Below are 16,369 nucleotides of genomic sequence, written 5' to 3'. Positions count from 1 at the left end.
TCCAGTCTTTTTATAGACTGGTTAACAAAATATCTTCCATTTTATCTCAGGAAGTTACAATTCAAATTTGAAATACATATAATTAAATATATTAATCATGTAATATCCCATGATAATCGGGATTTATTATCAGATTACAACAAATCCCCATGGAATAGGGATTCTCTAACAACAACCACATTCAAACTGGATATCGATCTCGAACATACAATTTACACACTTTCAAGATCGACTACCATCGCGAGCTCGTCATTATGGTTAGCCTCATCCTTAGCCAGCCATTTCATCGAGCTTAGCCCTTGGTGATCAACCTTTTTGAGCTTGCAACGAAGGTTCGAATTGCTCTCATATACTTCAGAGAAGATCCATCCTTTCGAGCTTGATTCTTAAGCTCGAACCGTCTTAGCTGGTGCTCGATCACCAATAGGAACAAATCAGGAAACATGTTAATTTTTACAAGTGTTAAGCCCTTACATAAAATTTTCGAGCTTACACTTTACAAGCCTACATTTCGAGGCTCATTTATGACAATTTCAAATTTTGGGTGTAACATTTTCCCCCCTCGAAAGTGTTGGTTCGAATCATATGAGAAGGAAACTTTTGAACTTCTCCTTTCGAAAAATGTGCCACCTACTACACTCGAGTATAGACAAGCGTCACTTGGGGATTGCACACCAAAAGTAATCAAGTACTCTCTATCTCTACACATATCCTTTCAAATAACCCCTTTTTTGCTGCCAATGTTATAACTAAACCCTATCCGTCAAATCATTTCTCAATCCGAACTAAGGGCCCAGATCCATTCGACCTTTGACATCCCACTTGGACGTATATATATACCCTTTATTTTTCATCACTCCCATTTTTTACCTTTCAACTTTCAGAGAAAAGAAAACGAACCAAAGCTTTTTTTTCTTTTGCTTGTTCTCTAAACTGAAGAAACAAAATAACTCCAGTACCTTCAACTCTGTGAAATTGTTCTTGCAATTGCTCCTTCAGCCGACGATCTCATCATACCCACGAACAACTTTGTGTAAGTTCTTGTTCTTGATGCTCTTACTTTGACATATATATATATTTTTTTACGTGTTTCTTCTGTTCATATGAATACCTTCACTAGTTTTTACAAGTATTTTAAGGCTTCACTTTGGCACTAGGCTTGCTTTTGATTCGAGAAAAAATGGTGTGGTTAGAATCACGATTTAGATAAAAAAAAAATTCTGGTAGAAATATGTAAAAATGGTGTTTTTTTTATTTAATGGGGGTTTTCATGTAGCTTAAGAAATAGGGTTTTCTCTTAGGGTTTTAAATGCACGAATCCCAAAAGTATCACATTTTCAGGTAACTGCAAACTTTTTTCCTGAAAATCCGGGATTCTTTTAAACTGGTATTAATCTCCCCACTCTCGCGTGGGTGCATCCTCGAAGCTCGAACTTTACAATAGTTCGGGAATAACATCCGAGTTAACCTCGCCCCTTCGAGCCTTTAATCTCGATTGAGGTAATCTTGTTATCTCGTGCTTTTGAGCTCAAGTTATCAAAATTATAATTTCTTTATGATTTTCAATATAATAGGCCCTCACCCTTTTCTTTCTTGTTAGATGTTGCAGTACTCTGAGAATTGGTGGGGGCTCGAGCTTGTTGTCCCTTATTACCCATCAACACCCAATCCTGAGTCACCTTTCATTGAAAAATAGCGAATGATCTGTGAGCACAAGGAGATGTGTGAACAAGAAGACATACAAGGTCGAAGAAAGAAAGAGGAAGGGACTCTGAGTGACAGCTTATCCTTACCTGGACCCCGAGATCAAGCTTATTCACTTAGACCCCAAGCTTAAAGTCACAGTCGCCTTTCCACCTAGTGCCTTATCTTTTACTATAATAGAGGACTCTTCAACCCATCCATCCATCCACCTCCCAAATTCTCTCAGTCCCCACCTCGAAGGAGGAAGTTTTTTAGGCTGAGAACTACTGGAGCTCAGTCACGTCCACCAGCCATATATCTGAGTTGTTGGCCTAGTACACTGATGTGTCATCCGGAGACCTCAAATGAAAGAAGTTGCTACGCCTCGAGAGATGGCAATCCTGACTGTAAACTCAAGATCATCGCCTGGAGCCGCGAGCATATGAGGACTAGGACTCTACTACCCTTGAAAATATACTTCAAGGATTTCTTGGACTTCGTCAGGCTCGCCCCCTTCCAGCTCTAGACCAACTTTTTTAGGGTCTTGTCAGCCCTCAAGTTGTTTTACCATGAGATGAAATGGGAAGGGTCTTCGGCACCAAAGATATTATATCTCTTCTGCCTCAAGAGCAACAATTCTCAAGCTCATGGAAGAGACGGCTTTTATTACTTATCGAGCTATCTGAAGGAGAAATAGCTATTCAAGGATATCCCAAACCATCCTCCAAACTTCAAGACCGCATTCTTCTTGACGGATGGGCTCGCTCTTTCCCGATTTTATTTCTTCCAACACATACATAAGTATTTCAACACACTTTTATCCACTTTTCATTTAATAGTCGAGCTCAAAATATTCACACTGTTCCTGGCTGCAGCCAACTTCCACCACCCCACTCCATCAAAAGCTATGATGGAATACAAGGCAGCCATTCTCCAGCTTCCTTATGGTCGAAGGTCCCTGACCTGCCTTCTCCATGAAGACAACCTTCAAGCTTGCGGCCTTTTAGGTGAAGGAAAATCCACCGATGACTCGAGGATTTGGAAATATCGGAGGTGGGAAGATGTGTCAATCCCCACGGCTAAGCTTCCCCTGAGGAGGATGACCTCAAGCTCGCAATTCCGTGCCTCTGCCACCTGTCATCACGATCAAGCCATCTCAGGCAACGAAGCTCACGATGAGGCCTCAACGAGCTTGACTGATGGAGGTAAAGTTGTGCTAGACCACTCCATGTGGTCTCCTTCAATGCTTAAACACAAGCCTAACATGATCGTTATGTGCGAAGACCCTAGAAATAATTTCTTAGCATGGTCAAGGGTGGACGTTAGAGTCTGTAGGTTTGATAGCTAGTTAGGGCAGTACCATACCATGTATAGTTTAAATGAAGTCTGGGATGGGGTAGCCGTCCAATATGGGACGAATGATTATAGGGATCTTTCGAGACTATCCACACCTATAGAGAGAGGACTCCCCTGGAATCGTCCGAAGATAGGGGAATTTCTTAGTCTCCGAGCTCAAGCTCGGTCGAGAGTACTAGTTAGGTTTCCATTATCCTTGAGTCTTGTTTCTTTTAATAACCCTTGTTCAATTACTCATGTACAATCTTTACGTTTTTCAGGTGACATGGACTCTGATTTGGACAATGTGCTCAACAGACCTATGGCCTCGAAGGCGAGCAAGTGCCAAAAAGCCTCGCAGAAAGGAGGTCGCCCCTCCAAGATGTCTAGAAAGACCAAGATGGTCCCTCCGGCCTCGGCTCCCCTAGATTCGATTCATGCAGCCGAACCCACTTCTCAGGTCAGACCGAATAAAGCTACCGAGCCCTTGGCGCCTCCCACTATTCTGCCTTCTCCTGCTGCTCAACCAATCCAAAGAATCCCTACAGCCCCAGCAAGAAAAAGCCAGGCTCCTGTGTGAGGGCACTTCCTATCGATCTCAACTCATGTACCTGAGTTCGTGATCCATAGTGCAGCTAGAACTCATGGAGTTAATATAGGCTCTCATGCTTTAACTCATGTGGGTCAAAGTCTTAGCCACCTCAGGGCCCCTCAATGGGATATTTTGACCTCCTGCCGAGATGCCAACACTCTTTTCGACAAGGGTAGCGAGCTTCTCTCCTCGGTTAGTTATTTTGACTTTACCCTTCTTATTTTGTACTAACTTATGTTGTGTTTTGCTGACATGTGGTTTTTTTTTTTTTGTATAGGCATCTATATCCTTCTTTCAGCACAACTTCATGCTGAATAACGAGGTTACAACGAGAAGAGCACTTACGCAGGCGGCTGGAGACGCCCAACTGAAGCTCGAGGACAATCTCAAAGCAATTAAGTGAAGGTTTCATCAAGGGATGCAGCCATCCAGAAAGTTTCCGAGCTCGAGTCGAGGCTGGAGGCCACTTTGAAATAGGTCCAAAAGATCCCCGAACTTGAATTGACATTGGAGGCGACCTTGAAGGAGGTCGAGGCCAGGAACTCCAAGATCAAAGAGATTCGGGGACTAAACGCCAAGCTAGAAGAGGAGAAGAAGATGACCTTCAAAGTTGTCGAGGGTGAGAAGGCTCATTTTCTTGAGGAGTTTAAGACCAAAAAGGATCGCGTCGTTGACATGGCTATGTACCGAATTTGGGTAAAAAAACCCCACCTTGACACCAGCTTCCTAGCCAACCTAGAGACCGAATTAATTGCCAAATGGCAGGCTAGTCTTGAAGAGGAAGAGGCCAGGCTTGAGGCTAAGGAGGCAGCGGAGGCCTCTGGGACTGCGGCTGGAGAGGCATCTAATCCTTGAAGCCAAGATCATGGGCTGCGACCCATTACAATTTTTGTAATTATATATTTATGATGTTTATGACCTCGGGGCAGTGACAATGTACAGCTCGATTTTGAGCTATTTAATTATCTTATGACTATACCAATAGTAATTTTATGCTCATAATTTCCTAGCTCGAAAATCTTTATACATTTTGTTTAACCCTCAACCTTTTTCCTTAATATTATGCAATACATTTTTGGATGGAAATATTTCGGGCACGCCATTATTAAGGACCTGCTTTTATACTTGTTTATTCATACAAATATATATTGTGTTGGAAAAACTCATTGCAGGTTCTTTATTTATTTTCATGCAATTTACATATTATCAAACAAACATGCAAATTCCTAGAACATGCTCCTATGAAATTGATATAAATACATAGTAAAGTAAAAACTTACATTACGCAGCGGAACTGGAACAACTCTATCCTTCAATCTCTCTAACCCTTGATTCCTTTCTGTAGCAGAGTATTATCAAGAGATTGAACAAGATCAGCAACACAGTCTTCCTCACCAAGCCTTTGATCAACCTAGAACTAGTGTGGGTTGGTTCTCAACACATGAGATAGAGATCTAGAAAAGAAGAAGAGATTGTGGCTAAGAAAGGATTAAAGTGTCTAGGTTTTCACTTACCCAATTCAACTGAAACTGACTTGCTTATCAAAAACCCTAGATATCATATTCCTTATATAGGCAACTTAATGAGATTTATTTAAATTTAAATTAATTAACAATAATAAACAAAAATAAAAGCCTTGGGCTACCATAAATGGACTTGGGCCCAATCTCTTTGTTTTGAATTTAAATCTCAACTTGGCCTAAATTCAAAACCTTTTTTTTTTAATTAATTAATTAAATCCTTATTCAAATTAACTAATTATAATTTGAAACTTGATTTAATATTATTTATTTATATTGATACCAATTTATCAATATTAATAAATTTACCCAAAGATTCTCTTTTATTCTCTAAATCTCATATCTCTATAAATTTTCCAAAATTGACCTAGTCAACTTTAAAAATCCTAATTGATAATTAAATCAATTTATTGAGACATTCTAGATGATTTACTCAAAGGTGATGCGGGGACCATGGATTCATGAAATCAAGCTCCAACAAGTTACCGTGAATTTATTTACGAATAATTTCACTACCTTATTAATTCCTCGTGACTCCACTATAGACTCGAAATTGAACTCTTGAATTCATAGAACGTATTTTCAAAACCATAAATATGTTATCCATTGTTATAACCATTACAATCAGTCAATCCTCTATCGATGACTTACTAACGAGCTGGGTGCAAATTACCGTTTTACCCCTCATCAGTATTTTATCCATAACTCCCACTAAGTTCCTTATAAATGATATTTCCGTGAACTTAATCACATAAATGAGATCTCAATCATTTAACCTTTTGAACAAAGCAATTAAGGAAATCAGCTTTTCACTTCTCATACAGAAGTTATAGATTTCATATCTATGAATAATACTCCCACTCAATTACATTACTAAATCTCCAAGATGTAAGTATGGGCTAGAACGTAGGGTAAGCTGGTAACAAACAAGTCAAAAGATTTAAATAATATAATTAGCAGAATATTATCACTCAGAATTAAGATCGACTTAACCTATGGTCAACGTTGTGACATTGATTAGATTCGATAACAACGATACTTATTTATCAATCAATAATCAATATCGGTCCTAGTCCGATGTAACTAAATACATCCGATCTTATCTACTTGGTCGATGCCTTGGACAAGACATCACACCCTGAATGTGTAAGTAGATCATATCGTAGATTGCCTAATCAGTGAAAATCCAATGCACTGATCTAATCTTAGGACTCGTTCTTTTGAACATATAATTACAACTATAATCCACTATGACCTAGTCACTATAATTGTAACTATCCATATGTTCAGGATTTTATAAATGTTTGTATTATTTCAATAATCATGTAATAAAACAAGCAAGCAACACAGTTGTCAAACTAAATGATTTCTACTACTTTTATTGATAATATGAAATCGTGCTACATGTCCGACATGGTTTTATAAGGGCATAAAACCCAACATATTGGATTTAAGTTCTAATTTCAATGCATTCATGCATAATTTATTCAAAATATTAATGTTCGACTTCGTTATTGTCAAGGTCGAACTTTACTTTTACCATGCATTTGAAAAAAAATACTTAATTGGCATGTAGTCTAGTTGTATTTTGCTTTTCTAGTCACTTTTCCTCATCCTCGAATATGGCCTCGAGGTTGCGAGGTATAATAATGAGGCTCATGACTTTTGTTTTGGAGATTCAATATCATAGATGGCTGGGAACATGGATTATAATATTGGAATCCATGATTTCCTAATGGGTCGAATATTAGTTCCCTTAAGGGTTAATTCTGGAATTGAATAGTTATTGAGCTTAAATCTATAATTAGATTATAGATTAATTATTCGCTAGTGAATTAATGGTACTTAAAGATCAAGAGATAATTAGAAAGGTAAAATGGTAATTTTGACCAGCTCTAATTAACAAACCAATAATGGAGGACAGAACTACATATATTGATTATATCAATGGACTACAAGAGAAAACTATGCAAATATAATTCTATAAATACTTAGAGTGCAATTCTATATTTATAGTGGAGTAATCATGGAGTTAATAAATAAGATTATTAGATTAAAGAGTTTTATTAATAATCTGGTTTATTGGAGCTTCGTATTATAGGTTTATAGTCCCTATATCACCTCTGTCCTACACTGTCAAGGGAAATGATGACAAAAGAAAGATTTGTAGAGAGAATGACTAAATTGCAGAGGAATTAATTTTTCAGGGCAAGGACATAATTATGTGATAATTATGGGTAATTTATTAATTGTGAATTAATTAATTATTTAACTATATAGTTTTTATTTTGAAAAACTATAGGTTAATATTAATATTAATATTGTTTGGATTAATATAAAGAGAGAGAATAATAAATATTTTATTTAAAATATGATATTTATTTATTTAATTTAAAACTGATATTTTAAGATAAAGTTAATTTTGAACTAACTGATATTTATGTTGGGATAAATATATTGTCTTAAAAGTTGATTAAACAAACAATTGAGAAAATTAGGTAAACCCTAATAGGGTTGGGCGACACACTGTAGAACACAGTGTGTAGCGCCTAACTCGGGGATTTTTATCCCGAGGATTTGAATTTTTATTTTTAAATAAATTAATTTAATCAGTTATTTAATTATTATTTTTTAAATATGATTTAAATAAATAATTAAATATAAATATCATATCAATTTTAATTTGAATTTTAGTTTCAATAAATTAAGGATTATTTAATTAGATTAAATAATTTTATATAAGTCTGATAGTAGGTGACTTTGAGAGGAAGCTCTTATTATTTTTATGAAATTAAAAATATAGACTCTCTCTTAAAAGCGATAGTTTTCTTTAAACATGAAAACTATTCTAAACTTCTTCTCTCAGTCAAACCCTCTCTAGATCTCATATGTTGAGTACATCTAAAGAGTCACATAAATCAACATTTTGAATCCTACGTGTCCACACACATCCTTGTGTGTTTGAGAATTGGTCTAGAAGATCAATGTGTGACCTTTAATATTACTGGATAGGAAGATCGTTGATTTTATACAAAAAGATTCAATGACATTTGATTGGCTACAAGAGATAATCATTGATCTATTTTGTATGTGATTTAATGTTTATATATGTATATGTTCTTGGCTGGTATTAATATTTATTAAAATGAGTTCATATATTCTGCTCAACACCTTTGATTTGATCATTTAATACCAACAAATATTAATTAAACAAGTATTCATTAAGCAATATGACTCTTTTAATGAAACTCAGAGAAATCATGGAATCTCATAATGTCACACTTTTGCTTTGTCATACAATTCCAGGTCTAATTTAAGATTACTTCTCTCAAGTGTAAATTCTTAAATTTTAGTTCAATTCAATGGTGATCAAGCATTAAAAAGATAAAATTAAACAAAAGAATGCATGAACAAATTAGAGAAATTTCATGGGAATAATATCAAAACTTTAATTCAATAACTTAAAATAGTTCCATCCATACTCTAGAAAATATATTTAGTTCATTATCACAAACATTAAACCAATAACATTCATATTCATAACTAATTAAACTAAAAAGAAAAGTAAAAGAAGAAAACTAGATTAGCCGTCAAATTTGGCTTGAATTCTTCTTCTCCTTGTTCTCCAAAGTATTTTCTGCCTCTAAAACGTCCAAAAGTCCCTTTGACGAAACCCTAAGTTCATAAATATATCCCCTAGAAATTACCTCGAAAATTTCATTTAAAATTAAATAAAAATTGTAATCTGCGCTCAAGGTGCAATGGCACCTACAATCCAAGCGCAATGACACCTGACGTTCTGACTCAAGGCTCGCGAGATGGAGACTTTTATTTCTGCCAACCTGCATCATGCGCAATGGTGCCTGCAACCCAGCATAATGGCGCCTCTCGTGAAAATTTCTAATAGACTTGACTTTTCAGCTCAACTCATGACTCCACTCAATTATGTCCAATGTGGTCCAAATTCATTATAAAACCATCATTTACACATACTTCTGCACACTCAAGAGAATACATCAAAACTTAAGGAAATTACAATAATTTATAGTTTAAAAGATAAGAATGAGTGTATAAATATGCACTAATCAATAATAAAATATGAAAAAAAAATTCTAAATTGAAACTATGGATTTAGAAAGTTTATTTGATCAAATTTTAATTTTTTAATTTAAAAAAATTTTAAGGCAACAAAATATTATATATAAATGTATATTATTTAATTAATGGCTAGAACAATAAAAAATAAGTAATTTATTTTCAATTTATTTATCTTATTTAAATGATTTTATTACTTTTTTAATTTTTATTTACCACATTTAGATGACTTTAAAATTAATTGTGTTATAAAAAATGTATTAAATCTAATGAAAAACAACCATTTTTATTAAATACACATTTATAATATATAAAGATATATGGTATTCTTTGAGACTTTTTTTTAATTCATCTGTAAAATATATATGTATATATTAAGTATGATTTTTATGTTTGGACTATTGTATATTATGATTATTATTATTTATCTTGTTATGATTAATGTATTATTATTATTATTATTATTATAGCTAAAAATACAAATAATTATATATACATTTTTTGAGAACATTAGAGAATATTAAATAAGTTTATTAAAAAAAGAGAATATTAAATAATTATATATTAGATGAGAAAATTAATAATCAATGATGTAGAAGGGTGGAGAAAGAAATATTCTTTTAATAATTATTCTTAAACGGTAATTTTGTAATTATTGAAAATTTTAGAAGGTGTGAAAAGAAATTTTTATAATTTTAAATCTTATGGGGCGTGTAATTAAAAAGAAAATGAGAAGAAAAAAAATGGTGCGTGAATAGCAACATCCTTGAATGACTAGCAATTATATTATTCTAGATAACTCCTATATGCCAACTAATAAATAAGAATTCTAGAAAATTCAAGAGTATTCAAGAGACTAGTAGTTACATGAAGATTATTGAAACACTAGCAAATACAAGAAAATTCGAGAAACCAATCATTAATCACAGAGAATTCTACTCTAAGGAATATATCTCAAATAAACCTGCAAAATGAGTGGTTGCAACATGTTTCTAATGGTTTAAATTAAGCAAGCACATCAGCCGAAACAGATTAAGCAAATTAGGAATACAGTATAAGGATATGCTGTAGAATTTGCTCCGCAACTATTCCACAAGCAAATAGTCCTACCCCAATAAGTACAGGCTTTGCTTTTGTTAATGCCTTCTGCTCAGAAGACTCGTGCTCTCTGTTGTGCATTGCCCAGGCCATTGCCGGTGGGAGAACTCCATATAGCATTGCCATGCAGTACCCTCCCTATTTTATAGTGATAAAGTCAAATTCATATAAAAAGCAAGGCTTTATAAAGATTACTTCAAATACCTTGGGATGTTTATCTAACAACTATGTTCTATACACTATCTATACCAGAAGAATACAAATAATTGACGATTAAATGAGTGGAGATTGTGAATTAGCAAGGCTCGAATCCTATATTACTGTCCTCCCAAATTTTACTAGAATGTATATGTTTATATAAATGATTTGGGGAACGTGGGGCAATGAAAATTTGGTAGTCTGAAAGCAGACAATCTTATATGTATTGTGTTGGAAAGTAGGCCAAATTTAATTCATTCTTTGCATAATTACATTTTAATTTAAATGGTTGATCTATTATTAGGTGTATAAATCCTTCTACTTACAGCAATATCTGTGGCAGCATCAAATGCATCAGGAACCGTGGATGACACAAAAACGGTTGGAGCAACAACCATTGTCATTGCCGCAAAGCTGATCTTATTCTTTTCCCACCATTTTCCCACCTCAAGAGACATGTATCTTTTCTGCTTTACTCAAAGATGAATGTCAGTCATTTAAGTTGTGATTTATATCCTCTTAAAACAAGGTTGAACAAATGCCACTCTTCAAGAGTTCAAGGGGGAGACTTTTACTTGCATCATTGATGTTGAAGCAGATTTCCAAGATATTTTAGCTAGTTGCTCCTTATAAAACTCCGAGAATCCCAGAAAAGTGCCGATTAATGACGTTCCAATTGCGAGGAGAGAGAAAGCTTCCACCATGTATGAAACACCATTCCATCTCACACTGAACCAAGGCCAAAGTAGGCAATATTTATCATCTAGCAGTAACAGAAATTTTGTGCCTTGGAAAGTTACAATTTCATGCTTTCTTTAAGAAGACTAGATTGGTAACTACATAATACATGAGTAGACTGTATGGAATTGCAGAATTAGCTGTGGTTGGATTACCTCATAAGTAATTCGACAGGGTCAATGATTTGGTCAGAGCTGGAAGAGAGGCCAAGGGCAATGCCATCCCAAACAACAAGTGCTATCAATGGAACAAGACTACCAAGAAAAACCGAAATCCGTAGTCGAGTAAGATCATTCCCTAAATAAGCACATAGAACTGCAAACTTAAAAAATCATGTCAGATTTATCACATTCATTGTTTCACCAATACCAAATTTGATTTCTTAAAGAATTCTCTTCCTTACCCGGTGCAAGATCATGATAGACCAAAGAAAAGATTATCACAGGTAGTGCCGCAGGAACTTTACCCCAGTCTCCACTTCCCCCAAGCCCTGACCAGTCTCCAAACACAACAGCTACAACCTCTATCCCAACTAGTAAACCTGCTCATCATTAGTTTTTTCCTCCATTATTTGAGTAAACTTTGGCACCACTGATAAAGACTACTAGAAAGATCTAAGACACTTCACAACTTCGGTACAAATAAAACATAGTCGAAATGTATTTAGTACCTATCATGGAAACAGTGAGCAATTGGTTAACTTTATCAGTTGTTTGAGTCCCGCCAAGGGAGATGAGAATAGTGAAAAGCATAGTGAAAAAGAAGCCTGATATAGGAGCTGGAAGGTTGAATAAACGAAAGAGAATCACCCCCGACATTGAACTGTAAGTAACCATGGAAGTATAGCCCAAGAAAACGTAGGTAATAGTGGCCAGAGTTCCACCCCAGCATCCCAAAGTCTCTTGGGCCATAGTCCTTAAGGAAATAACCTCCAACTCAGAAATCTTTTCTTTTTCATCTTCTTGTTTTTTCCCCTTCTTCGTCCTTAGTCCCACGTTGATTTCAACCAGCAAAAGAGCTTCGATGAGAAGAAATACCCAACATACTAACAGAGATATAGAACTAGGAACCAATCCCTAAAAACAATGAAAAAACAAAACCTTAAAATCAAGAAAACGGCTTCAAAAGCAGTCCATTTAAAGCAAGTCATCATCTTTTGTATAAAAAGTAGTTTTCTATCTAGGAAAATGTTCCAAACTTTATAACTTTCTTATTTCCTTATAACTTTTTGAGAACTAAAAATCAATGAAACAATACAGAGAAGGGGGCTGTTTACAGCTGGTGAGGCTTTCTGAGGGAGTGCCAGAATACCAGATCCTATACTGGTGCCGATGATCAAAGCAACTGCTCCTGCAATAGTTCCCTTTTTCTCATCAGAAACTTCACCATCTACAAGATCAGTCTCTGCCTTTTCTGTGGAAGCTTTAGGAAGCACTGACTTATTCTTCTTCTGTTGCTGCTGCTGATGGTGGCAGTACCAAGAACGGTACTTAATGCTGCCAAATGTGAAGAAGAAATAGAAGAGCTTTTTTATTAGTAAACCATTTGAATTTTACAAAGAGAGAGTTAAGAAACATGGGATTTTTATGTTGTCATACCTCCTGAATTTGATGAAGTCTCTTGTCCTCTTTTGATGAACCAATGACCGGTTTGTAATGCTTGTATGCCTTTGCCACCTTTGCCATTTGGTTTTCTGCAAATAGGTTGATGTTGAAGCCAACAAATGAGATTCCATGAGAGAGTTTTGGGAAACAAGTGGAATGTAAATTCAATTTTTTTTATTTAACTCTCCAACGATATTGGAAATGGGGCTCTGATCAGATTACGATTGGTTGATATATTTTATGAATAAGTAAAATATATATACTAAAAAGGATGGGGGACCACATGGAGATATTTTAATGCATCTTGTAGCTAGTTCTCATTTATTTAGCATGTTTGAATTGAAACAAATACCCAATATCATAATGCTTTTTTCTAAATTTATGACTTATGTACAATTTAAACGGCAATTAATGAATGAAGGGTCAATAAATGGAGAAAAACTCATATTAGAGCATTCACATCAGGTGATATAAAATTATAAATGTAAAATATACGATAGTGTTGTTAAAATACCACTCCAGCTGCTTTATTTTACATATCTTTTACCTTCAACTACTGTAGCTACGCACATTTAGCTACTACTGTTCATCCTCAAAAGATCTTTTATATTATTTTTTCAATCTTTCTCTCTGTCTCCCGTTCCCACTTTCTATGTAGCTTGGCGCAAATCTCCTTCCACTACCAATCCTCTGCCTAGCGCCAAAGACTTTGCAATCCTATTCTTGTTATATAATAGTTATCAACTACATAATCTACTCTATTTTAGTAAGGGATCATATTACAAGAAAGTAGAAGCTTAGAGCAATGTTTTCTACAATACTTTCAACAAAACAACGATTTATTTGTCTATGTATAGATCATAAAAACATTTGTTTTAGAGAACCCAGATCCTTAATATTGCGTAAGAAAAAGAGAAACAAAAAAGAATTATATTGATCTGAAATTCATATGTTACAAAAGAGGGAAGTAGGAGTATATATAGGAAAAGAGAGGAAATAAAATCAAGAAAGGTAATAGCCTAATAACTAACAAATTAACTAATCCTAAACTGATTATAAACTAATTACAAGAAAGGGAAATAACAGTTAAAGAAGTTAACTTGTGTAATAGAATAGCAAATACAATAGAACTAAGATTCCTAATAGCCTCCTCTCAAGATGGACAGTGTATGTCATGCACAGTCATCTTAGAAATGTGAGAATCAAGAGCTGCGGAGGGCAGAGCCTTTGTGAATGCATCAGCTAATTGGTGTTTGCTACTAACTGAGATAAGTCGTATGGCTCAAGAGCGGATTTTGTCTCTAATAAAATGCCAATCCAACTCGATGTGTTTGGTACGCTCGTGAAATGTTGGATTATTGGCAATGTGGACAGCTGAGTTGTTGTCGCAATAGATAAAGGTTGGGGAGGTATGGTCCACTTTGAATGCTTGTAATAAGTATTGTAGCCATGTGACTTCACTTGTTGTAGCTGCCAATGCTCTATATTCTGCTTTGGTAGAACTTCTAGATATTGTGGGCTGCTTCTTTGATCGCCGAGAGATTAAGCATTCTCCTAAAAAAACACAGAATCCAGTTGTTGAACGACGAGTGGTTGGACAAGAAGCCCAATCTAAGTCTGAAAAAGCTTTTAGTGCGAGTGAAGAAGAAGCGGGATAGAGGAGACCTTGTCCCGGTTTTCCCTTGAGATATCTCAGCAAGTGATGAACAGCTTGAAGATGGGGAGTACGTGGTGCGGACATGTAATGGCTAACAGCGTGGACTGAGTATGTGATATCAGGTCTAGATAGAGTTAAGTACAGTAGACGACCAATGAGTCTTTTGTATTGAGAGGGATCTTCTAAAGGAGTGCCTGATGTGGTGTTGAGTTTGAGACGTGGATCCATAGGTGTAGCCGTTGGTTTGCTTCCTAAATAGCCAGTGTCTTATAGTAGCTGCAAAGTATATTGCTGTTGTGAAGAAACAAGCCTGTAGAAGAGCGGGCAATTTCAAAGCCTAGAAAGTACTTGAGAGGGCCGAGTGTCTTGAGTTTGAATTGAGAGTGTAATGAATGTTGTAGCTGCTTTAAGATGGATAGATTAGGTCCAATGATAATGATATCATCCACATAGACAAGGAGGGCAATGAAATGATCTCCTTGGCCTCTGGTAAAAAGAGTGTAATCAGCTTTGCATTGGTGGAAACCATCTTGAGTGAGGGAAGTGGAGAGCTTTGTGTAGCAATGCCTAGAAGACTGTCAAAGTCCATAAATAGATTTGTGCAATTTGCAAACAAGATGAGATCCTGCATTAGAGGAAATAGAAGTCAGTAAACCAGGAGGAAGTTTCATATAAACTGTAACGCCCTGGATAGCCAAGACCGCTACACTGTGTACTTATGAAGGTGCAAGATTCGCTAATCAAGTCATTATTTCAAAAACGTGTCATTAAACATGTAAGAGCTAGGGTGAAAAAGGTTTTGGTCACAAAAGACTCATTTTACATGATTAAACTGTTACATACACGGGATCCCAAAAGAAATAGAGTTAAAAGTTAATTTACAAACTCTCAAAGATACATAAGCAAAGGTTAGCCATACTAAGGCAAAATGGACAATCTCTGGGTCTTGCGTCCCTGTCTAAACCTCAACCGTAGCGGCTGAGCAGCTGGTTATGTACATTTCACTCGCAGAGATCTCCAATCAAGGCTGATCAAGTTTTCCCTTGCCTTTACCTGCACACGTAGCACCCGTGAGCCAAGGCCCAGCAAGAAAACATTGTATACAACACAATCAATGATAACAGACAGTTAATTCATCAAGCATGAACTCTCATCAAATAATCCACAATAGACATTGAGCACATATATTCAGATTCAAGACTCAATCAATCACTTATATCACATAATATTCAGGGCCGACGACTTAGGCCGCACCCTCTGTTTATCCCACTGACTCCGGCCCGCTTAAACCGAGCTCAGTGCATAATAAGCTGTCCTCGGCTACCAGTGGCCGAGCCGCGCCCTGTGCGCTAGTGAAACCCTTGGCACCCTTAGGCTGTTGGTTCACTAAATGGCTTGCATGGCATAATACCATCTTTTCAAGCATTTACAATAGGGAACCCTTAGTCCCATCACATAAATTCAACTAGGTGCAGTTTTCTTACCTTTAGTCTTTACGATTATTGATTATGAGCTACACTCCTCAAGCACAATCCGTTCCCGAGCCTAAGCTTTTATCACCTAGTCACAACCAAAGTATAGGGTTCCATTAATATCCAAATATAGGTTTCCAGTTACAAAATTAACTCCCGGGAATCCAAATTCCACCAAGCACGGTGGTGAAACAAATCCCGGGCCTAATAGACCACATTCCCATGCCTAAAATCCCTAAAAGTTCAAGTGCATAACTAAGGGCTGCGGCCCTTGAAGCTTAGCCGCAGCCCTAGCCTCAAAACAGAACAAAGGACCACCCTGGGCAAAGACACGTGCCGCGGCCCTTGCTTTGGGCGCCGCGACGCCCACCCTTGGC

At 36.0% G+C, this 16,369-nt stretch overlaps 1 protein-coding gene across 2 annotated transcripts; it reads right to left on the bottom strand.

The window, feature by feature from the left end:
- Window positions 1-10,044: 10,044 nt before the first annotated feature.
- LOC133798573 (uncharacterized) lies at window positions 10,045-13,078 on the bottom strand. 2 transcript variants are annotated; one of them, XM_062236942.1, is made up of 8 exons: window positions 12,858-13,078; window positions 12,536-12,755; window positions 11,930-12,335; window positions 11,663-11,800; window positions 11,415-11,574; window positions 11,097-11,250; window positions 10,848-10,991; window positions 10,045-10,461 (listed from the first exon to the last, which is right to left on the bottom strand). In XM_062236942.1, exons 1-8 carry the CDS (start codon window positions 12,992-12,994, stop codon window positions 10,267-10,269), a joined length of 1,554 nt encoding a protein of 517 aa, XP_062092926.1. In that variant the 5' UTR covers window positions 12,995-13,078; the 3' UTR covers window positions 10,045-10,266. The 2 variants fall into 2 exon arrangements, with proteins under 2 accessions (XP_062092926.1, XP_062092928.1); XM_062236944.1 differs by having other exon boundaries at window positions 10,848-10,988.
- Window positions 13,079-16,369: the final 3,291 nt, after the last annotated feature.

This window comes from Humulus lupulus, chromosome 8 (assembly GCF_963169125.1).
Source record: "Humulus lupulus chromosome 8, drHumLupu1.1, whole genome shotgun sequence".
NCBI lineage: Eukaryota > Viridiplantae > Streptophyta > Magnoliopsida > Rosales > Cannabaceae > Humulus > Humulus lupulus.
Note: the sequence above shows the minus strand (reverse complement) of the source record. Positions and strands in the feature narration are given on the sequence as shown.

Bases quoted from the DNA above. Each gene is read 5' to 3' on its own strand.
- LOC133798573 (XM_062236942.1), bottom strand. From the start codon at position 12,994: ATGGAATCTCATTTGTTGGCTTCAACATCAACCTATTTGCAGAAAACC. The intron at 12,336-12,535 runs GTAAACAGCCCC...CATTGTTTTTAG, and splicing joins CTCAGAAAGCCTCACCAGCT to GGATTGGTTCCTAGTTCTAT. The intron at 11,251-11,414 runs GTAATCCAACCA...GCCTTGGTTCAG, and splicing joins CCTGTCGAATTACTTATGAG to TGTGAGATGGAATGGTGTTT.